At 41.5% G+C, this 23,789-nt stretch overlaps 1 protein-coding gene across 12 annotated transcripts in view; it reads right to left on the bottom strand.

Moving 5' to 3' along the window:
* The window catches only part of OSBPL8 (oxysterol binding protein like 8), a 183,100-nt gene that overhangs the window by 128,864 nt on the left and 30,447 nt on the right, over positions 1-23,789 (bottom strand). For 8 of the 12 annotated variants that reach the window (XM_059683681.1, XM_059683680.1, XM_059683679.1 and 5 more), the window contains one exon: positions 344-452. In XM_059683681.1, the coding sequence (XP_059539664.1) occupies positions 344-385 (42 nt within the window). In that variant the 5' untranslated portion in view covers positions 386-452. Of the gene's footprint in view, positions 1-343; positions 453-10,588; positions 10,738-23,789 lie in introns of those variants that run through there. The other 4 variants (XM_059683676.1, XM_059683686.1, XM_059683682.1 and 1 more) reach the window with 4 other exon arrangements.

The raw sequence follows: 23,789 nt of genomic DNA on the forward strand, positions 1-23,789 counted from the left end.
TGAGATTTGGAGGCATTTAATTTCCTCAACGTAGTATAATTCTCTTGACTTCCCTAAGGCAGAAAGTTTTGAGGAAAACATAAACACAAACTATGACATCAGTATATCTTACACTATACCACTAGAAAGGGAAAAAAGGGAGGAGATGGGGCAAAAAAAATCAGAAAACTGACTAGGTTGTGCTCCAAAAGAATTTAAACTATCTGTAACTTTCATATCAACAGGGGAGTTAAAGTATTGTTTTAAAGCTTGTTTGAAATACATTTTTAAAATAAAATCGTAACTTAAACACTTCATAGCTGTAGATGATAGTACCTTATTATGCTATCTTTGAACCACTCACCGAAATTCGGTCAGGTTCTCCATCTGCCAAACCTGCCTCCATAGTGAAAGAAGATGGGTTTATGCTTCTCTTTCCACTAAGGTTTATTCATCCCGTGAATCTGGAAATTCTAGAAAAAGAAAATAATATGTATTAGGAGTAATAAAAATGTGACAAGTGGAAAATGAAGCATTAAATATGTTAGAAGGGAGAAATCATTTTAGGTGAGGTTACTGAGAAATCCAATAATGGAAAAAAAAGAAACCCACAGATTTTGACATAGCTTGAAAAATGGTAACGGTTCAGAGAAAAATGTTAGAAGAACATATTCCAAGTGAGGAGAAATAGCAAGAACAGGGTTAAAGACATGAGACTGTTCAAAATTTGAAAAGATATTTAAATCTTCTTTTAATTAATGAAATAATATTAGATATTAGTTTTTTCGTTATTACACTAGCAAAAACTAAAGAGTGTGCTAATATCCAACATTGGTGAGCATGTAGGAAAACAGGTATTCTCATATATTTTTGTGATAAGAATATAAATCATAACTTTCTTTTTAAGGACAACTTAAAATACAAATGATTCCATCCAACAATTTCAAAGCTAGGGATTATTTCACATATATACTTATACAAATGCATAAAGATATATAAATAAACACATCCAACAAAGTAATAGATATGATGGAAAAACTGGAAACAATGTCCATCAGCTAGATTATAGACATAAAATGAAATATCATACATTTTTAAAAAATGAAATAGCTCTAGACATACTAAACTGTAAAGAAGACCATGACACATGAGGTAGAAAAAGCAAATGATAGAACGTAAAATACTCTGTGTGTTTCTATATTTTTAAATTTTTATAATGAACTTGTATTACGTTTGTACTTATTTTTATTTTGAGAGTCTTAGAAAGAGTATCTTCATCACAGGTCTTTTTCTTTTGTACGTTTAAACTAACAAAAACTCCAAGCAGATCTCCTATAGTAACTACATGTATTCAGAAGTCTCTAAAAACCTCTCTAATAATTCTTCCTTAAAACAGCTGACTAACACAACAAAACTCAACAAATCAGTAGACTTCTAGTCATTTCTTGGAGTTCCAAAAACACTTCTTTTTTTCTGCAAGTATAAAAGTCTGTACTGACATATAAATGCTGGGGAAAATATATTTCTTTAAAATATATTTTTATTGATTTCAGAGAGAGGAGCGGAGAGGGAAAGACAGGAACATCAATGATGAGAGAGAATCATCGACCAGCTGCCTCCTGCATGCCACCTACTGGAGATCAAGCCCGCAACCTGGGTATGTGCCCTGACAGGGAATGGAACCATGATCTCCTGGATCATGGGTCAATGCTCAACCACTGAGCAACACTGGCCAGGCTGAAAATACTTTTTAATTGGGCTTTAAGAGATATCATTTGGTTTCTTCGATATAACCAATATATGCTCAAGCCATGCTGACTTTTAACTTGTGACTCTTACATACACTTCCTAACTCTATGTATTACAATGCATTGTAATTATTTGTTCTCATGATCCAATTCTCTTCAAGGGCAAAGACAGTGTTTAATGATCTGACTATCCAGCACTAGTTCATGGTAGACATTTAATAAACACTTGTTGCACTGAATTAATTCTGTCAACTCAGTTAGCTATATGAATAAATAAAATAATCCAAAATAGCAGATGACACAAAAATTATATAGCTATTGCTATAATCCAAGCAATGGCAGCTTGTACCAGAATAGTAGCAGGGGATGTGGAGAATAGTGTCAAATTCTTTAAATTCCTTGAATATAAGTCAGAAAACATTTGCCAATGAACCAGATGTAGGTGTGAATTTTGAAAGAGTGGGAGAGCAGAAACTTAAAGGGTTTCGGCCCTGAACAAATAGAAGAAAGAAATTGCCATTAATAGATATGGAGTACTTTGTGGGAAGAGTTGAAGAGAGAAAGGGATGAATATCAGGATCTCCTTTTGGACATATACACTTTGAGATATCAATTAGACATCTGAGTAGGAATATCAAGGAAGCAGTTGGATATGCAGATGGGAGGCTTGAGGAGAAGTCAGGCTAGAAATGTGAACTGGGAGTCAGCATATAGATGATATTTAAAATCGTGAGACCGAAGGAGATCTCCTGGGAATCTGTGTAGTGAGAACAGAGGAGCAAGTTCAGAACCCAGAGATATTTCAGTATTAAAGGATCAATATTTATAGAATGAATGACTGAATCACAATTTTTGGTTTTCAAATTTCAAAATGACTATAACTATGTAAAGAGAGAATTGCTTTATATAAAAAGCAAAAAACACAAACACAAAGTAAAAATGAAATTATAGCATGACTAATTTTAAAAGAGAGCTGAGAGAGGAAAGAAAAGACGAAATTAAGGACAGGTATCCTAAATTCCTCACCTATGATAAAAGGGAGTGAAGATAGAGAGATACTACTAATATGTCAAGAAACAACTTTTTAGTATTTTCTTTGAAGCCAAAGACTAAAACTAAAAATACGTAACAAGAAATCCTAGAAGGAGAGGGTGGGTGATTGGATGCTTAAAATACGGTATAAGCATGCTAATTTCCCCATCATTCAGATGTGAAAGTCAAAGATGTTTAAGCGATAATAAATATGAGAACAGAAAAGTCTGTTTTTAAGTTAAAACAGTAATTAAAAACAAACTTAATGGCACTTGGTTCTAGGGAGTTGGCTTGAAGAAAAGAAAAGCAGTCTTTTCTGCCATTTTAATTTTTAAAACACTGAACATTACTTCTATAGCCAAAAAGAATGTTAAATATACTTTTTGTAAAACAGTACAGTGTATCACAATCCTAAAGACTTGTTTTTCCCAACTGCCAAGCTAAAACTAGGCCTGCATCCTAATTTAAACACAATTACTAGTTGAATTCAAAGTTTAAAGATGAATATTCCCTCTTTTGTTTGTTTGTTTTTGTTACCAGTACTCTAGCAATTGTTCAGGAACTGGTGCCCCACTATCTGCACTTAAACTTACAAAGTTTGTAGAGAAAGCAATTTTTATAAAAATTATTCTCTTCTCTATTTTGGACACAGATTGTTATTTCAGTCACAGAAAAAAGGTAGGAGCCTCTACTAAGCAAGGCCAACATGCTTAACCCATGCTGTTTAAACCTAACAACCTTATGTTGCTGTATTGGATAATGGCTGCATCTAAAGGCAGTATAGTAAGATGTATATGATTAGCTTATGGCTTCCTATCTCACAGGATGCCCCAGAAGTTTTTTGTTTGTTTGTTTGTTTTGTTAAATACAGATGTAACAAAAATGCTCAAAAGTAAGAGTATTATCAATGAACACACCGCACTTCTAAACTATAACATCTTATCACTGAAAACTGAATTAAATAATCTTAATCTCACTGCCAACTTTACAAAAAAATTAGATTGCAAATAAGAACTTGGTTAAGCTAGTCGAACTAATTTATACTAAGTCAAATTCTAAAGGAAAGAATAATATAGTGAGAAATTAACTATATAAATGTGCCAGTCCCTGAAAAGCAAGCTAGCACCAAAATCTTACTCATAAACACTGTGAAAGAAAAAATATGTTAAAGTGATTGTTCTATTAAAGCAGTCTATCTACCCAAATGGCTTTCATAAAATTATTACAAAATAGTATAGTACACATGCTTCACAGAGTGTGCTAATATTTAATATTTTGGCACCTATTAATTATGATAAGATTCTCTCCACACTACAAATAGTAACAACAATGATGATGTTGATAATAATGAAAGACCAGGAGGAAGGCAAAAAGCTGGACATTGATGAGCAAAGGGGAAGTAGGATAGAAATATGCAAGGCACATTATTCCATGTAGCTATTCAACTTCAGGGCAATGGATGAGAAACATTAATCAGGTAAGCAGAAGTAGACTGAACTAATCAATCCAACTATTAGAAGAGGGAAAGGACACAGTAAATGACCTAAAGATATAAAGGTGAAAAGAGGCAGGGTAGGGGAAATCTAGATGACTCCACTTACCTGGATTTCCCTGGAGTATGTGGGTATGAATAAAAAGCATCATGGCAACAAACGACAATGAAAACACAACAATGCAAAATCTATGGGACACAGTGAAAGCAGTCTTGAGAGGGAATTTCATAGCTCTACATGCCTACCTCAAAAAACAAGAAAAACTTTTAATAAATTATCTAACCCTACAACTCAAAGAGTTAGAAAGAGAGCAACAAGAAAAGCCCAGCATAAGCAGAAGGAAGGAAATTAAGATCACAGTGGAAATAAATGACATAAAAACAAACAAAAAAAAATACAAAAGATCAACAAAACCAAGAGCTGGTTCTTTTGAAAGAATAAACAAAACTGATGAACCTCTAGCCAGACTCACCAAGAAGCAAAGAGAGAGGAACCAAATAAGCAAAATCTGAAATGAAAGCGGACAGATCCAGGAGAAACCAAGATGGCGGCATAGGTAAACATGGGAAATTGCTGCCTCGCACAACCACTTCAAAAACACAACTAAAAGACAAAACGGACATCCATCCAGAACCACAGGAAGGCTGACTGAGTGGAAATTCTAAAACTAGAAGGAAAGAGAAAAGCACACTGAGATTCAGAGAAGGTGCGGAAGTAAAAGTGCAGAGGTATGGAGGTGCACGCGGAAAGGGCTGGCAACTGAGGACACGGTTGTCTTTTTCAATCAGGAGGGAGTCTCAAGCTCCCGACTGCTCTGAACTCCAGTTCGGGGCGAGTCTGTGGGGACCCAGACTCATACAGGGAGAAACTGGACTGTCTGACATCGGGCAGAACTCGAGAGCGGCTTTCTCTCAGAGGTGCTTGCAGCGATTACCGGGACACTGAGACGCGGGGCCTCTTAGGGTAGGACTGAAGAGCAGCCATAGCTCCTTGCTCCACCCTGTTGATCCCCTGAGACCCAACCCCACCCAAGCTGTGCATAGAGGCTTTTGCAGATGAAAAGCCTGTCCCTTTGCAATCTAAAAATTACCTAACAAACTGCAGCTGGGTCAGACAGACCCAGAACTTCCAAAAGAAGGCCCAAGGCCCCACAGCAGCTTGCACTGCTTCACAGCTGGGTCTCATCTGGGCACCTCCAAACCCCAAACAAAGAAGAGGAATCTGCAGATCTCTCCATAGCTCCTGCTGGGTAGCCTCAGACAGAGGCTAAATTAGCACCTCCTTAGAGATCCAAGAGCCAGTGAACCCAGTGGTCAGAGGGGGACCATCCAGATCACAACTCCTCAGATCCGTAAGGAACACACTCAGGGGGCAGACTCAGTGAGCACCAAAGCCACACTGAAGCAAGTCTTGCCCCAGAAGGGTGTCTCCAGCACAGAAGTTCTCCCACTGCAGACACAGCTGATTCTCACAGCCAATTGGCCTGGAGGTCAATTCCTCTCAGTGATACCTACAACAATCAAGACTTAACTACAACAAAACTGTGCACAAAGCCCACAAAGGGGTGCACCAAGAGTATCCACCTCAGGTAATTGGGGAGGCTGAGCCACTGGGCCCTATAGGACACCTAGCACACAAAGCCACTCTACCAACACAGGGAAGCATAAAAAATGCTGAGACAAAGAAACAGGTCACAAATGACAGAAATGGAGGAAAGCAAACTACTGGATATAGAATTCAAAACCACGGTTATCAGAATTTTCAAGAATTTTCTAGAAACCGCCGATAAATTTAGTGAGATCCTCGATAAATCTAGTGAGACCCTCTAGGATATGAAAAATGACCAACTAGAAATTAAGCATACACTGACTGAAATAAAGAATATTATACAGAGACCCAACAACAGACTAGAGGATCGCAAGAATCAAGTCAAAGATTTCAAATACGAAGAAGCAAAAACACCCAACCGGAAAAGCAAAATGAAAAAGGAATCCAAAAATACTAAGATAGTGTAAGGAGCCTCTGGGACAACATCAAGCGTACCAACATCCGAATTATGGGAGTGCCAGAAGAAGAGAGAGCAAGATATCGAAAACCTATTTGAAGAAATAATGACAGAAAACTTCCCCCACCTGGTGAAAGAAATAGACTTACAAGTCCGGGAAGCACAGAGAACCCCAAACAAAAGGAATCCAAAGAGGACCACACCAAGACACATCTTAATTAAAGTGCCAAGGGCTAAAGACAAAGAGAGAATCTTAAAAGCAGCAAGAGAAAAACAGTTAGTTACCTACAAGGGAGTACCCATAAGACCGTCAGCTGATTTCTCAATAGAAGCTATGTAGGCCGGAAGGGAGTGGCAAGAAATATTCAAAGTGATGAATAACAAGAACCTACAACCAAGATTACTTTACCCAGCAAAGCTATCATTCAGAATTGAAGGTCAGATAAAGAGCTTCACAGATAAGAAAAAGCTAAAGGAGTTCATTACCACCAAACCAGTATTATATGAAATGCTGAAAGGTATCCTTTAAGAAGAGGAAGAAGAAGAAAAAGGTAAAGATACAAATTATGACCAACAAATACATATCTATCAACAAGTGAATCTAATAATCAAGTGAATAAAAAATCTGATGAAACAGAATAAACTGGTGAATATAATAGAATCAGGGGCATAGAAAGGGAGTGGACTGACAATTCTCAGGGTGAAAGGGGTGTTGGGGTGCAGGAAGAGACTGGAAAAAATCGTACACCTATGGATGAGGACAGGGGGTGGGTGTAAGGGCAGAGCGTGGGGTGGGAACTGGGTGGAGGGGAGCTATTGGGGGAAAAAAGAGGAACAACTATAATAATCTGAATAAAGATTTAACTTAAAAAATAAAGAAATGAAAGAGGTGAAGTAACAACCGATCCCACGAAATACAAAGGATTATGAAAAAATACTATGAAAAACTCTATTCCAACAAAATGGACAACCTAGACAAAACGGATGTATTCTTAGAAAAATACAAGCTCCTAAAACTCAATCAAGAAGAATCAAAACACCTGAATAGGCCTATAACAGCCGAAGAAATTGAAGCAGTGATCATAAATCTTCCCTGGTCCAGATGGCTTTACAGGGGAGTTCTACCAAGCATTCAAAGAACTAAAACCTATCTTCCTCAGACTATTCCAAAAAATTCAAGAGGAAGGAACACTTCCAAGCTCTATCTAGGAAGCCAGAATTACCCAAATTCCAAAACCAGATAAAGACACCACAAAAAAAGAGAACTACAGGCCAATATCCGTGATGAATATAGATGCTACCTCAACAAAATTCTAGCAAATCGGATACAGCATTACATTAGAAAGATCATACACCATGACCAAGTGGGATTTATTCCGGGAATGCAAGGATGGTATAATATCTGCAAATCAATAAATGTGATACATCACATAAAGAAACCGAGAGACAAAAGTCACATAATCACATCAATCGATGCAGAAAAAGCATTTGACAAAATCCAACACCCTTTCTAGATAAAAACTCTCAGCAAAATGGGAATAGAGGGATCATACCTCAACATAATAAAAGCCTATATGACAAACCTACAGCAACATCATACTCAATGGGCAAAAACTAAACTCATTTCCCCTAAGAACGGGAACAAGACAGGATGACCACTTTTACAACTCCTGTTCGATATAGTACTGGAAGTGCTAGCCATAGTGAATAGACAAGAAGAATGAATAAAAGGCATACAAATTACAAAAGAAGTAAAACTGTCCTTATTCACAGATGACATGATACTATACATAATAGAGACCATTATAAACTTTTGAATAGTAATAGATACAGAGGCAGAGCTGCCTCAAACAGATTGTCAAACTGTAGCGGGAAGGCCGGGGAAAGTTGGGGGGCAGGAGGGAGGGGTATAAGAGATCAACCGAAGGACTTGTATGCATGCATATATGCATAACCAATGGACATGGGACGCTGGGGGGTGGGGGAGGCCAGGGGATAGTCAAGGGCGGGGGAAAAGAAAAGACACATATGTAATACCCTTTGTAATACTTTAAGCAATTAATAAATAAATAAATAAATAAATAAATAAAAAGAAAACCCCAAAGATTCCATCAAAACACTTCTAGACCTAATAAATTAATTCAGCAATGTAGCAGGATACAATATTAACACCCAAAAATCTATGGCCTTATTATACACCAATAATGAACTCACAGAATGAGAAACGAAAAAAGCAATCCCATTTACCACTGCACCAAAAAAATTAAGATACCTAGGAATAAACTTAGCTAAGGAGGTAAAAAAGCTGTACTTGGAAAACTACAGGACATTGAAAAAAGAGATAAAGAAAGACATAAACAAATGGAAGAACATACCATGTTCATGGATTGGTAGAATCAACATCATTAAAATGTCCATACTACCCAAAGCAATCTACAGATTCAATGCAATCCCCATTAAAATACCAACGACATATTTCAAAGATCTAGAACAAACTCTACAATAAAAAAAAAAATAAAAATAAAAAAAAAAGACCCTGAATAGCCATAGCAATCCTGAGGAAGAAGAACAAAGTTGGAGGAATCACAATACCAGATATCAAGGTATATTACCAAGCCACGGTTCTCAAAACTGCCTGGTACTGGCACAAGAACAGACATATAGACCAATGGGAAAGAACAGAGAACCAGAAATCGACCCAAACCACTATGCTCAATTAATATTTGACAAAGGAGGCAAGAGCATACAGCGGAGTCAAGACAGTCTCTTCAATAAATGGTGCTGGGAAATTTGGACACATGCAAAAAAAAAATGAAACTACATCATGAACTTACACCATACACAAAAACAATATCAAAATGGCTAAAGGACTTAAATGTAAGATGGGAAACCATAAAAATCCTACAAGACTCCATTGGCAGCAAAATTGCAGACATATTCGTAGCAATATCTTTACGGACACACCTCCTAGGGGCAATGGAGACTAAGGAGAAAATAAACAAATGGGACCACATCAAAATAAAAAGCTTCTGCACAGCAAAAGAAACCATCAACAAAACAACAAGAAAGCCCATTGCCTGGGAAAACATATTTGCCAATGATATTTCAGATAAGGGTTTAATCTCCAATATTTACAGAGAACTCATACAACCTAACAAAAGGAAGATAAACGATCCAATCAAAAAACGGGCAAAGGACTTAAATAGACACTTTTCTATTTAGCACATACAGAAACAGGACACACAGAAGGCCGAGAGACTTACGGAAAGATGCTCAAAGTCACTAATCATCCAAGAGATGCAAATGAAAAGAACAATGAGATACCATCTCACACCTGGCAGAATGGCTATCATCAACAAATCAACAAACAAGTGCTGGCAAGGATGTGGAGAAAAAGGAACCCTTATGCACTGCCAGTAGGAATGCAGACTGGTGCAGCCACTGTGAAAGATAGTATGGAGTTTCCTCAAAAAGTTAAAAATGGAACTCCCATTTGACCCAGTAATCCCACTTCTAGGACTATATCCCAAGAAACCAGAAACACCCGTCAGAAAGGATATATGCACCCCTATGTTCACAGCAGCACAATTTATAATAGCTAAGATTTGGAAAAAACATAAGTGCCCATCAGCAGATAAGTGGATTAAAAATGTGGTACATCTACACAATGGAATACTACGCCACTATAAAACAGAAGGAACTTTTACTGTTTGCAATAGCATGTATGGAACTGGACAGCATTATGCTAAGCGAAATAAGCCAGTCAGAGAAAGATAAATATCACATGATCTCACTCATATGTGGGCTATAATGATCAACGCAATTTGGTGAACAATAGATCCAGAGACAAATGGCTAGGGAAGGGCAGGGGTTAGAGAGCAGCCAAAGGACATGTATGCATGCATATTAGCATAACCAATGGACACAGACAGTGGGGCGGTGGGGGCTTGCCCGGGGTGTGAATGGTTGGGGGTGGGGGGAATCAACTGGGGGGGGGGGGGGGAGACATATGTAAAACTTTAGACAATAAATAATAAATAAATAAAAATAAAGAAGATCATACTGAATTCTATTGCAGAAATGAAAGAGTAAGGTGACAACATAAAAGCAGGAAACAGAAAAAAAACAAAGCTTAAAGATGAATAAAATAATCATTTTCATGCTCTCTAGATGTTTCTGGAGATCACTGTAATCTTCAATTTTCAGGTGAGGTCTTTAAAATATTTTATACTAATTACATAATATAGATGAATTTTTAATTATAAAGATAAGTAAATAGTACATTACCAGCTATCTATGAAAAATATTAAACATAAATATTATCTACTAACTAATGTATTCATTTATATTCTTCCATCACCTGACACTTAAACTGTTTTAAGAATAATTAATATCTTTATAATTGTATATACAACAAAGACAAGTTATAGTTGCTCAGATAGATGACAATGGTAAATTTCAAATATCTGGCTTCAAGAACCTAAAAAAGAAAAATGACATACAAGAGAGTATTAGTTTAATAAAAACTACCAGAAACAAGAATCACAGTTTTCCCTCTCACTTACCTCCCACACACCATCTTGTAAAACATCTCAAAGAAAACAACTTTAAACAAAAGGCCACAAGAAACAAAATATGGATAACTTAATTGTTTTGGAAAGCTTTATTATGAACTTTTGGGCATGAATAGATATTCCAAATGTTTTTAAATTAATGAATTAACTTGAAAAATAAATACTAATATCATACTAATTCTAAAAAGGAACAGAAGAGCAAATGACTCCAGTTCTCCTCTTGTGCAGAGTTGTTTCCTTCTCTGTGAACTTAAACTGCTTCTAGTATTAAACTGAGTACACTGTATTTCTTAATTAGTTTATCCATCTGCCTCTGCCATTTAGATCCAAAGCTCCATGATGACAGTTTATACCAATTAATAAGTTCCTGATATGTGACAAGCATTCCACTACCTTGTGGAGAACCAAACTGCACAAAATACACATGGTCTATCACCTCATATGAAATCCATGAGGTCATGGGAAGCTTCTCATATTAAGTGATGTTTTAAGTTGAGACCTAAAGAATGAGTGATAGCTAACTAAACAAAGAATGGCAAGAAACACATTCCAAGTAGAGAATATGCATAAGCCCTAAGGCGGGAAGCCTCTCCTATATTCTTCTGTTTTTCCCGTAGCACTGTACATTGCATTGGTGATAATGAGATAATGTGGGAGGAGGTGTGAGCGGATAAAAGAATGGGAGAGAAAAAATTACCCAAATATGAGATCAGTCCTATTTCACCGAACTCTGTATTCTGAATTTGATCATTCAAATTTAAACATGCTACTCAATTAGACATTTTAAAGAAATTAAACCACTGGTGAGAGTCCATTAGTAGCTGCTTCTCTTAGTCAAAAAAAGTAGTTAGGAAAAGAAGCAATTAAGAGTGTAAAATATTGACATTCCTCTACTATAGAAGAAGCAAGTTCTCAAAAGAATAATTTGTTGCATAGAATGAGCAAAAAAAAAAATTTTTAAAAAACATCACTTTACTTATCTGCTATGTTCTACCTAAAAGCATTTCTTGTACTTTAATAATCCAACATCAGGGTCCAAATAAACCACTAAATCAGCACTTAATATGATGTGAATGATAATATCCTTAAATGTTCATAAAACACATCTTGGGTTTTCACAGTAGCCAAAAACTGAGTTCCTAATTATACAAATACTAGAGGCCGGTGCACAAAAATTTGTGCACTCGGGGGGGAGAAGGGGTCCCTCGGCCCAGCCTGTGCCCTCTCGCAGTCTGGGACCCCTTGGGAGATAACGACCTGCTGGCTTAGGCCTGCTCCCGGGTGGCAGAGGGCAGGCCCAATCCCTAGGTGCAGCCCCTAGTCGGGCTCAGAGCAGGGCTGATTGGGGAGTTGGGGCGCCGCCCCGTCATGTACAAAGCAGGGCGGATCGGGAGGTTGCGATGCCACCCTCAGTCATGCTCAGAGTAGGGCCGATTGGGGGGTTGGGGCACCGCCCCGTCACACTCAACGCAGGGTCGATGAGGAGGTTGCGGTGCCACCCCGTCACGCACAGAGCAGGGCCAATCAGGGGGTTGGGGAGCTGCCCCCCTGTCACTCACAGAGCAGGGCCCATCAGGGGGACTGGGGCTCCGTACCCTGTCACACACAGAGCAGGGTGGATCAGGGGGTTGAGGAGCTCCCCCCTGTCACTCACAGAGTAGGGCCGATAGGGGAGTTGGGGCACCGCCCCCTGTCACACACAGAGCAGGGCAGATCAGGGGGTTGGGGCGCCACACCCTGTCACACTCAGGGCAGGGCCGATGGGGAGGTTATGGCTCTTCCCCGTCACACACAGAGCAGGGCCCATGGGGGGTGGTTGGGGCGCCGCCCTCTATCACCCACAGAGCAGGACCGATCAGGGGGTTGGGGCACTGCACCCTGTCACACACAGAACCACAGGGCGATCAGGGGGTTGGGGAGCTTCCCCCATATCGGGCACAGAGCAGTGTTGATCAGGGGGTTGTGGCCCCATGCCCTGTCACACATAGAGCCGCAGGGTGATCAGGGGGTTTGGGCGCTGCCCCCTGTCACGCTGATCCCAGTGCTGGGAGGCATATTACCCTTTTACTATATAGGATAGAGGCCTGGTGCATGGGTGGGGGCCAGCTGGTTTGCCCTGAAGGGTGTCCTGGATCAGGGTAGGGGTCCCCACTGGGGTGCTTGGCCAGCCTGGATGAGGGGATGATGGCTGTTTGCAGCTGGTCACACACCCTTCAGGGTGGGGGTCCCCACTGGGGTGCCTGGCCAATCTGGGTGAGGGGCTGAGGGCTGTTTTCAGGCTGGCAGGTGACTGAAGCTCCCAAGTGCTCCTTTTTTTCTTTTTTATTCTGGGCCAGCTTTAGCTCTGAGGCTTGGCTCCAGCTCTGAGGCCTCCACTGCTGAAAGCAGGTATCTGGTTTGTTTGGGTTCTATAATCGAAACACTGTTTCAACTCCAGCTCTGAGATCCCGGCTGGCTGAAAGCAGGTTTCTGGGGTTTTGTTTAGCTTCTATATTTGTAACAATGTTTCAAACTGCAAGCTCAGAGGCCGGCAGCGGCAGGCGGGGAACGTTGGAGTCCTCCGTCACTGAAGCAAGCAAGCCTCATGTTCGCTTCAAGCTACCTGGCTGCCAGCCGCCATCTTGGCTGGCAGTTAATTTGCATATCGCCCTGATTAGCCAATGGGAAGGGTAGCGGGTGTACGGCTAATTACCATATTTCTCTTTTATTAGATAGGATGCTGTGACTGCAAAGGAGTGTAAATAATAAAACTAATGTTTCTGCCTACCAAAATAAGTGTATTAAAAAGTGGTGTGTGATACTCTGATTTCTCTTCAGATTATATAAATCTTCTGCCTTTTAAAAAGTGGTATGTGGCAACTTCCTGCAAGATGGTGGCACAAGTAAATGGGTACTTGCCTTCTCCCACAACCACATGAAAATTACAACTACAGAACAACCATCATTCAGAACTGCCTGAAATCTGGCTGAATGGTAATCCTACAACTAGGGAATTAAAGAAGCAGCCACACTGAGACTAGTAGGAGAATGGAGATGCAGAACGTGCTGGTCCCACACCCATGTGTGGTGGATAAAAATTGGCAGAGCTATTTTGGCTGTGGAAGTCCCCCCTTAAGAAGTGAAGGGTCCCAGGCCCACACCAGGTCCCCTATCCCAGGATTCCAGTGCAAGGAAAAGAAGTCCCCATAACTTCTAGCTGTAAAAACCAACAGGGATTGAGGCTGAGGGAGATGGAGGTCTGATGGAGTCCCATGTAATTCCTCTTAAAGGGACTGTACACGGACTTACTCCCTCTCAGCTCCACCACAGGGGAAGCAGTTTGAAAGACAACAGAGACATATGAGGAGAAACTGAATAGTCTGGCATCAGGGCAAGAGCTGGGGGTGAGGAAGGACAGCTTTCTCCCAGACAGAAGTTCTGGAAGAGGCCATTGTTCATTTGATGAGCCTTCTCCCTACAGAGCCAGCACATGGGCAACATATCTGAGACACCATTAATGTGGCTCACAGTGTTCACCCCATCCTGGAGAATTCCTGAGGCCCCACCCCTCCCAACTTTCAGGTCCACCCAAGCTGTTTCCAGACCTTTTCCATACAAATGGCCGGTCTTGGTTCATGCTTCAGATTTTCCTAAAATCTCTGAAACAAGCAGCATATAGCCTCAGCATGCCTTGACCTGCTGTTCTTAGGGTCGCAGCAGGTGGCCTTAGAGTCGCTTGGGTATCTCCAAACCCAGCACAAGTAGCAGCCACCTGCAGATCGCTTTGTAGCTCATGCTGGGTGACCCCAGGCAAAACAGAGGCAGCAGCTGACCTTAGCCTGCACCTCCCAGGAGGCCCCAGAGCCAGCACAAGTGGAGAGCTTTAAACCATGTCAAAGCATCACCACCCAACCATCCCCATAAGTGACACACTCAAGGGGCAAACGCAGCTGACACCAGAGCCCTACTGAAATAAGTCCTGCCCTGTGGAGTGGGGGCCCCTGCACAGCTGATCCTCCAAAGTGGTTGGTATTACAGCCAGTCCTTGAAGCTGATGAGCCTGGGGATAAATACCTCCCACTGATGTGCCAACAGCAACCAAAGCTCAACTACAAGAGGAGGGTGTACACAGACCACATGGGAGGAGGGTGCAGCTTGAGTGCCAGCTTAGTGATTGGAGAGGCTTGTGCCATTGGACCCTACAGAACACCTACTATATTAGGCCAATCTACCAAGCATGGGAGACACAGCAGTTCTACCTAATATATAGAAAGAAACACACAGAGGCTGCCAAAATAAAGAGACAAAGAAACATGTCCCAAATAAGAGAACAGAACAGAATTTCAGACAAAGAACTAAACAAAATGGAGACATGCAATCTGCTAGATGCAGAATTCAAAACATTGATTATAAGGATGCTCAATGAACTTAGTGAGAACATCAACATCATAAAAAAGGACCAGTCAGAAATTAAGGATATACTAACTGAAATAAAGAATAACTTACAGGGAATCAACAGTAGAGTAGATGAAGCTGAGAATCAAATCAGCAATTTGGAATATAAGGGATAAAAAACACCCAATCAGGATAGCAAAAAGAAAAAAAAAACAAGGATAGTATAATGATCCTCTAGGACAGTGGTTCTCAACCTTCCTAATGCCACGACCCTTTAATACAGTTCCTCATGTTGTGGTGACCCCCAATTTCATTGTTACAAATTGAACATAATTAAAGCATAGTGATTAATCACAAAAACTACGTAATTATATATGTGTTTTCCGATGGTCTTAGGCAACCCCTGTGAAAGGGTCGTTCAACCCCCAAAGGGGTCGCGACCCACAGGTTGAGAACCGCTGCTCTAGGACAATGTCGAGCTTACCAATATTCATTCACATCATAGGGGTGCCAAAAGAAGAGAACGAGCGATAAACTGAAAACCTATTTTAAAAAAATAACAGAAAACTTTCCTAACCTGGTGAAGGACATAGACATATGAGTCCAGATAGTGCAGAGTCCTAAACAAGATGAACCAAAAGAGGCCCAAACCAAGACACATCATAATTAAAATGCAAAAGGTCAAAGACAGAGAGAATCTTAAAAGCAGCCATGTGTACAGGCCCCGATGCATCCATATAGAAGCAATGGGTTGCAATACAGCACTCTGAGTTTAGGGATCGCCCCTCTTTTTATAATGAGCTGTAATCAAACTTGCTCTTTCCTTGGGAGGAAGACACTATCTGTCTTCCATGGCTATTTCCTATACAAACATCCTTGAAAAGATAGTCCAGAACAAAGTACAGTAAGTGCAGAAACACAGACACCAATAGAGAATTGCCTTAGAGCAGCCTGTTCATCCTTGTCTACATCACTACTATCCAATACCACCCCCTGTAACATTTCACCCTATACTATCATAAGTGTTTGAAAGGCAGAACAACCAGCCGGCAGGGGGCAGGGCCAGCGAGCAAGCTATGCCAGGCCAGCCAAGGCGCTTGCCAGCAGGCAGAGGGAGGAAACAGCAATGGGGGGGGAGGGGCATGGCGACCAGCGGTGGCGGAGGGGCAATTGGGGGGCCTGCCCAGTTGCCTCCCACAGAGGGAGGCCACCAGCAAGTCCGTGGTGGGGTGATGGGGGCGGCGCTGGGTCAATCCCCCAGAGAAAGACTGGGTGGAGGCTGCAGCAGGGTGATGGGGGTGGCACTTGTCCAATCCTGCAGAGAAAGGCCAGTGGTGACAGGGTGATGAGGGCAGTGCTGGCTGATCCCACAAAGAAAGGCCAGGTGGCAGCCTCAACAGGGTGATGGGGGTGGTGCTGTCCCCTGATCCTGATCGGCCTGCCAGTTTGCCTCTCGCAGAGGGAGGCCAGACTGCAGCTTAGACATCCCCTGAGGACTCCCAGACTGTCAGAGGGTGCAGGCCTGGCTGAGGGACCCTCCCCCACCCCCACTCCCGCTCCCACTCCAGTGCACAAATTTTCGTGTACCGGGCCTCTAGTTGTTAATAATAGAGCAAGTCAACAGTGATTCACAAGCCATTCCTAAGAGTACTTTTGCAAATGTCTACTAAGAGATGTGATTAGAAAATTTTCTATCTGGTTCTAAATAATCTGAAGAATGTTTTTCTATGTAAACAAAGGCCCGGTTCATGAATTTGTGCACGGAGTGGGTCCCTTGGCCTGGCGGGCGATCCAGGCCTATCAGGGGAGGTTGGCTCTGGGAGCACACTGACCACCAGGGGGCAGCTCCTGCATTGAGCGTCTGCCCCCTGGTGGTCAGTGAGCATCATAGCAACTGGTCAACCAGTTGTTCCGGTCATTCGGTCATAGAGGTCGCTTAGGCTTTTATATATATAGATCACATTTTGTCAAGTTCAGTCTTAATTACTGAATGCCTTCTGCATCAAAGTTAACCATCATGCAGAAAAATTCAGGGACCAAAATAGCAGCACTGGAGCCCCCAGGCTTCATCCTCCAACAAGGGTAACAATTAGACAGCTATCCCTGAACAAAAAGAGCTTTGGGAAAAATCTGCAGTCCACTAAAACTTTAGCAACACTAGGAAAGAAAAGTAAGTATTGACACAGAAAAAAAGGGAAGGAAAACAGCTTCATTTTGATTTTGCCTGAATATCTCACTCATTATCCTCCTCCTTCACACACACACACACACACACACAACACACACACACACACACACACAGCATTGCTCAGCACCAAGAAGAAACTTCCTAGCAAAGTTCCCCTTGATGGAAAAGAGAAAGCCCAGCAAGCATCCAGCTTTTCCGGCTCTTAGGGGTACTGCACAAAGGATCTGCTTTTATTTCACCCCATGCAGAGAGCGGCAAAGCTGAGACATACAGGCATGGCTAGGAACAAGGAAGAAAAGTAAGGACTACTAATAGCAGCCACGCAGTGGGAGCAACCACAGTTCCCAATGACCTGCTCTGCAGAGGACCCAAGCATCTACACTGGAAAAAACAACAGCCAGCACAGGTGCCACAGACTGTCGGCAGATTTTACCAGCTTTTGTCCCACAGGTATTTGCATTCACTAACATCAGCTGCCCTTTCCACTCCTGCCCCCACTGGGGCCTAGGGACTGGAACCAGCAGCCAGCCCAAGCCTCTTCAGCTGCTCAAGTGCAAGATGTCTGCCTAGATCTTCACCGCTGTGCATATGCTCAGGACTGGCCTCTCCAGTTGTGCTTGCATACCACTAACCTGATGCGTGGTGTATCAGCCTCCAGGCTGTGTGCATGAGCAGGGGGAGACTGTGCAGCCACGAAAGAGCCAACAGCCAGGATCACCACAGGTGCTTGTAGATCCAGATCAGGTCCTATCTTCTGTCACTAGCCTGTACCTCTGCACTCACCTGCAGCTAGCCTCTTCAGCTGTGCACCTGCATCACTAGCCTCAACTGTCATGCACCCATGCTGAGATGCAGCAGCCATGGTAGTACATGCCTACAGTAAACATCCCCACAGCTGTCTGCCTGCCTTGATCCCCACCACTATATACAGTATGTGTTTGCAACCACACCTGCTACTCATAGGTGCTGGCAGCTGGCCTCCTCATCTGAGTATGTGCACACCACCAGTTTCAGTCACTATCACTGCTTGCCCTGAAACCTAGCTATTAGACCTGGAGGTGCTACTGAGGACCCAAACAGCCCTGGAAGCCTCTGCGGATCCCCCACAGTGGCAGCCAAACACCACATAGTTGTTGATACTATGTACCCATGGCCCAAGCCAGAGAGCCCTGGTGTCCCCTGAGAACCCAGTGCTTTTCACACATACCTCCAACTAGTCTGTCACCCTACACCTCTAGTCTCAAGGCTCACAGCATGTATCAGCATACCCCTGCCTTCAGGTGAATGTCCATACATAAAGTCAGGAAGAAGTTGACTGATTCTTCAAATGTATGGACACCTACGCAGATTATATGGATACAAAATTATCAGGGAAACACAATTCAACCAAAGGAATATAGTAATGCTCTAATAACTGGACCCAACAAAATGGGAGACCCCAGAATTGGCTGACAAAAAATTCAAAATAATAATTCTAAAGATTATCAGAGAGCTACAAGAGAATACAGATCAGGAAAACAACACAAGAATATGAGAAGTTCACCAAAGAGATAGAAAACAAAAAAAGAATCAAACAAATTTTGTAGCTGAAGAATACAATAATAAATCAAAGAATTCAATAACAGGCTTCAACAAAAGACTACACCAAGAAAAAGAAAGAAATCAATTGAGTTCAAAGACATATATTTTGAAATTATCCAGTAAGAGTGAAAAGAATGAAGAGGAATGAAGAAATCTCTGGGTCTTATGAGACATCCTTAAGAGAAATAAGGTATTTATCTTTGGATTCCCAGGAGAAGTCAGGGAGAAAGGAATAGAAAGCTTAAAGAAAGAATGGCTGAGAACTTCTCAAACCTTGGGATATGTTTAAACATTCAAGTTCATTAAACTAATAGGTCACCCAAAATGTCAATCCAAAACAATCTTCTCCAAGACATAATAAAATGGTCTAAAACCAATGACAAAGAGAGAATTTTAGAAGTAGCAAGGGAAAAATATTTTCATATGCCAAAATGGCCCCATAAGTCTATCAGTGGATTTCTCAGCAGAAACATGGAAAGAACAGAATGATGAGATACATATTCTAAGTGCTGAAAGAAACTGTCAACCAAGAATATTTTACCCAACAAAGCTATCCTGAAATGGAAGCAAAACTCTTTCCCAAACAAACAAAAGCTAAGGTAGTTCTTCACCACTAGAACTCCTTATAACAAATACTGAAAGGAGTTCTTCAAGGTAAAACTAAAGGACACTAACTAGTAATATAAAAATCTATGAAAATAAACAATGCACTGGTAAAGGCAAGTATATAGTAAGATTCAGAATAGTCTCATACTGTAATATGGTGGTGAATTAACCACTTTAAACATAAAGGCGGAAGAACAAGTATTAAAAGTAACTATAAAAGCCCTGGCCTATATGGCTCAGTTGGTTGGGCATGATCCTGTGCAGCAAAAGGTTGCTGGTTCAATTCCTGGTCAGGGCACATGTCTGGGGTGTGGCTCAATCCCCCACAGGGGGCCTGTAAGATGTTTTTCTTTCTCGTTCCCTCTCCCTTACTCTTTTTCTCAAAATCAATAAAAATATTTTAATGCAATAAATAATAAACAAAAGTAACTATAGTTACAATAATTTATAAAAAGATGTAAAGTATGACATCAAAAACATAAAATATACCTATTTACCAGGAGGTCACGGCTCGGTTCCTAGTCAGGGCACATGCCAGGCTGCAGGCTCAATCCCCGGTAGGAGGTGTGCAGGAGGCAGCCAATCAATGATTCTCTCTCATCACTGATGTTTCTATCTCTCCCTCCATCTCCCTTCCTCTCTGAAATCAATAAAAAAATATATTTTTAAAAACATATAATGTGAGGAGAAAAAATGAGCAGAGTTTTTGTGAAACTGAAGTTAAGTTGTTAACAGCTTAAAAGAGACTGTAATGTTTCAAGTAAGCCTCAGGTAACCACAAAACAAAAATCTATAGAGGGTACATACAAAATAAAAAGAAGGGAATGAAAACATACCACTACAGAAAATCATCAATTCACAAAGGATAAGAGCAAGAGAGGAAGAAAGGGACAAAGAAACTACAAAACAGCCAGAAAACAATTAAACAAGATAGCAATAGTAAGTCTTGGCGTTCAATAATTACTTCAAATATAAATGTACTAAATGCTCCAATCAAAAGGCATAGAGTGGCTAGATAGATTAAAAAAAAAAAAAAAAAAAAAACAAGATCTATATGTTGCCTACAACAGACTCACTTCAGTTTCAAGAACACACATAAGTGTGGTACATCTACACAATGGAATACTATGCTGCTGTAAAAAAGAAGGAACTCTTACCATTTGCAACAGCATGGATGGAACTGGAGAGCATTATGCTAAGTGAAATAAGCCAGTCAATGAAGGAAAAATACCACATGATCTCACTCATTCATGGATAATAGAGACCATTATAAACTTTTGAACAATAATAGATACAGAGGCAGAGCAGGCTCAAACAGATTGTCAAACTGCAGCGGGAAGGCCGGGGAGGGGTGGGGGGCAGGAGGGAGGGGGGTAAGAGATCAACCAAAGGACTTGTATGCATGCATATAAGCATAACCAATGGACATAAGACACTGGGGGGTAGGTGAGGCCAGGGGATTGTCAAGGGCGGGGGGAAAAAAAGGGACACATATGTAATACCCTTTGTAATACTGTAAGCAATAAAAAAAAAAAAAAAACGGAACACACATAAGGCTTCAGGTGCAAGAATAGAAAAAGATACTTTATGCAAATGGAAACGAAAAGGGAGCTACCTATCCTTATATCAGACAAAACAGACTTGAAGAACTGTAACAACAGACAAAGAAGATTATTACATAATGATAAAGAGGTCAATTCATCAAGAGGATGTAACAATTACAAAAAGAAGATAAACAATACAATAAAAAAAAATGGGCAAAGGACCTAAATAGACACTTTTTGAAAGAGGACATAAGGAAGGCCATGAGACATATGAAAACATGCTCAAAGTCACTAATCGTCCGAGAGATACAAATCAAAACAACAATGAGGTACCATCTCACACCTGTCAAAATGGTTATCATCAACAAATCAACAAAGGACAAGTGCTGGAGAGGATGTGGAGAAAAAGGAACCCTTGTGCACTGCTGGTAGGAATGCAGACTGGTGCAACCACTGAGGAGAACAGTATGGTGTTTCCTCAAAAAATTAAAAATGAAACTTCCATTTGACCTAGTAGTCCCACTTCTAGGAATATATCCCAAGAAAACAGAAACACCAATCAGAAAGGATATATGCATCCCTATGTTCATAGCAGTACAATTTACAATAGTTCAGATTTGGAAACAGCCTAAGTGCCCATCTGCAGATGAGTGGATTAGAAAACCGTGGGACATCTACACAATGGAATACTACGCTGCTATAAAAAGATGGAATTCTTACCAGTTGCAACAGCATGGATGGAACTGGAGAGCATTATGTTAAGCGAAATAAGCCAGAGAAAGTATCACATGATCTCGCTCATTTGTGGAATGAACAACATAAATTGATGAACAAAAATAGGACCAGAGTCATAGAAACATCGAACAGACTGTCCAACCTATGAGGGAAGGGGGGGGGGGGGTAAAAGATCAACCAAAGGACTTGTATGCATGCATATGAGCATAACCAATGGACACAATGGGGGGGGGGGGGGCATGTGCTAGGGGGGTGGGGGCAGCTGGGGAGAGGTCAATGGGGGAAAAGGGAGATTTATGCAACACTTTAAACAATAAAGACTTTAAATTAAAAAAAAAAAGAGGATGTAACAATTGTAGATATACATGCAACCCAACATGGGAGCAACTAAATATATTAAGCAAATACTAACAGATCTGAAGAGAGTAACAGAGAATAATCGCAATAATAAAAGGCCAAGAGGCATCACAACCAAAACAACCAAACAACCGTTCACCATGAGGGGACCCCTGCCACCATCGGGGGTGTAGCCGGCCTTCAAACTGCTGGCGGCCCCTCGCCCAGGCCAGGGTGGCGCTGGGGGTCGGCGTGTGCGGGGCAGTCTTTTAAAAATAAAGACCCACTGATGCTCCGAGGCACCTCCCAGCACTGGCCGCCCCGCCCCCAAGCCCACCCCACACGGAGCCCCAGGCGGAACAGCTCGGGTGGGTGTGGGTCACACAGCCCCAGGCCCCGTGTGGGTGGAGAGGTTCACACAGCAGCCGGTGTAGAGACTCTGGTTAACTTTGCTGGGGAGTCCGAATTAGACTGAATGGACTACAGCTGGCAGTGCTGGCCAGGTTAAGCTCCAGGCAGATATTTGTGAGAAGAGTGGGCAAGCCTATTCTCCCAGAAGAGTTCTGATCACTGAGAATGATGTGAAGGAAGGCCTCCAGAAGTCTCACATTTTATATGAGCGAGCAGGAGAAGAGCACTACAACTTGCATCTCTGCTCTTCTTAAGTCGATACGGGGCTCAGATCCGAGCGCCTCCCTCTACTGGCCGGCAAGCATGCTCGAAGGAGGAGAGGACCCACTGTATGTGGCAAGGCGGCTGGTGAGGTTTGCCAGTGAAGACATAGGTCTGGCAGATCCATCCGCATTACCACAAGCAGTGGCCGCCTACCAGGGCTGCCACTTCATAGGCATGCCCGAATGTGAGTGCCTCTGGCCCAGTGTGTAGTCTATTTTTCCAGAGCCCCAAAGTCTACTGAGCTGTACAGCACCTACAACGTCAAAGCCTACCTAAGGAACCACCAGGGGCCTCTGCCCCTGTCCCGCTGCACCTGAGGAACACGCCGACCCGGCTCATTGAAGGACCTGGGCTATGGCAAGGGCTACAAATACAACCCCATGTACAGAGAACCTGTGGACCAGGAATACCTGCCCAAAGAACTGAGAGGAGTGGATTTCTTCAAGCAGAAGCGATGCTGACTCTTTGAGGCTATGACAGCAGAAGGACGTTTCTTTTTTTTCTTCTTCTTTTTTTTTAATAGGAATGGCCAGCAAGAGAGTAAATGGATTGTGAAGTCGGTTTCCTGGTAAAAGTTAAAACAGCCCAACTTTTTGTGCCAGAAATTTGAGAGTTTCTTAAGCGGAGGCACAGCTACTTCAGCTAAGGGTGTAATGTTAAAATTGTGTTCATTTGCACTCTGCAATAGTTATGCGTATGGAAGTGTCTGGCAGCTTTGTGCAATGAATTAATGTTATAAGGAATTACTATTTTGTCACAGTATTTAAATCATAATGTCATTTCAGAATTCAGTTCTGTAGGATTTTTTTCCCTTTAAAAAATGTATATTCTGGGTAGTTTTAATTGCTAAAAAAAATGTAATTGTGATTTAATACTGCATAATGTTCTGGGGTATTTTTTTATGTGCAAAGGTCTTATG

The sequence above is a fragment of the Myotis daubentonii genome, chromosome 2 (genome assembly GCF_963259705.1).
Source record: "Myotis daubentonii chromosome 2, mMyoDau2.1, whole genome shotgun sequence".
Lineage (NCBI taxonomy): Eukaryota > Metazoa > Chordata > Mammalia > Chiroptera > Vespertilionidae > Myotis > Myotis daubentonii.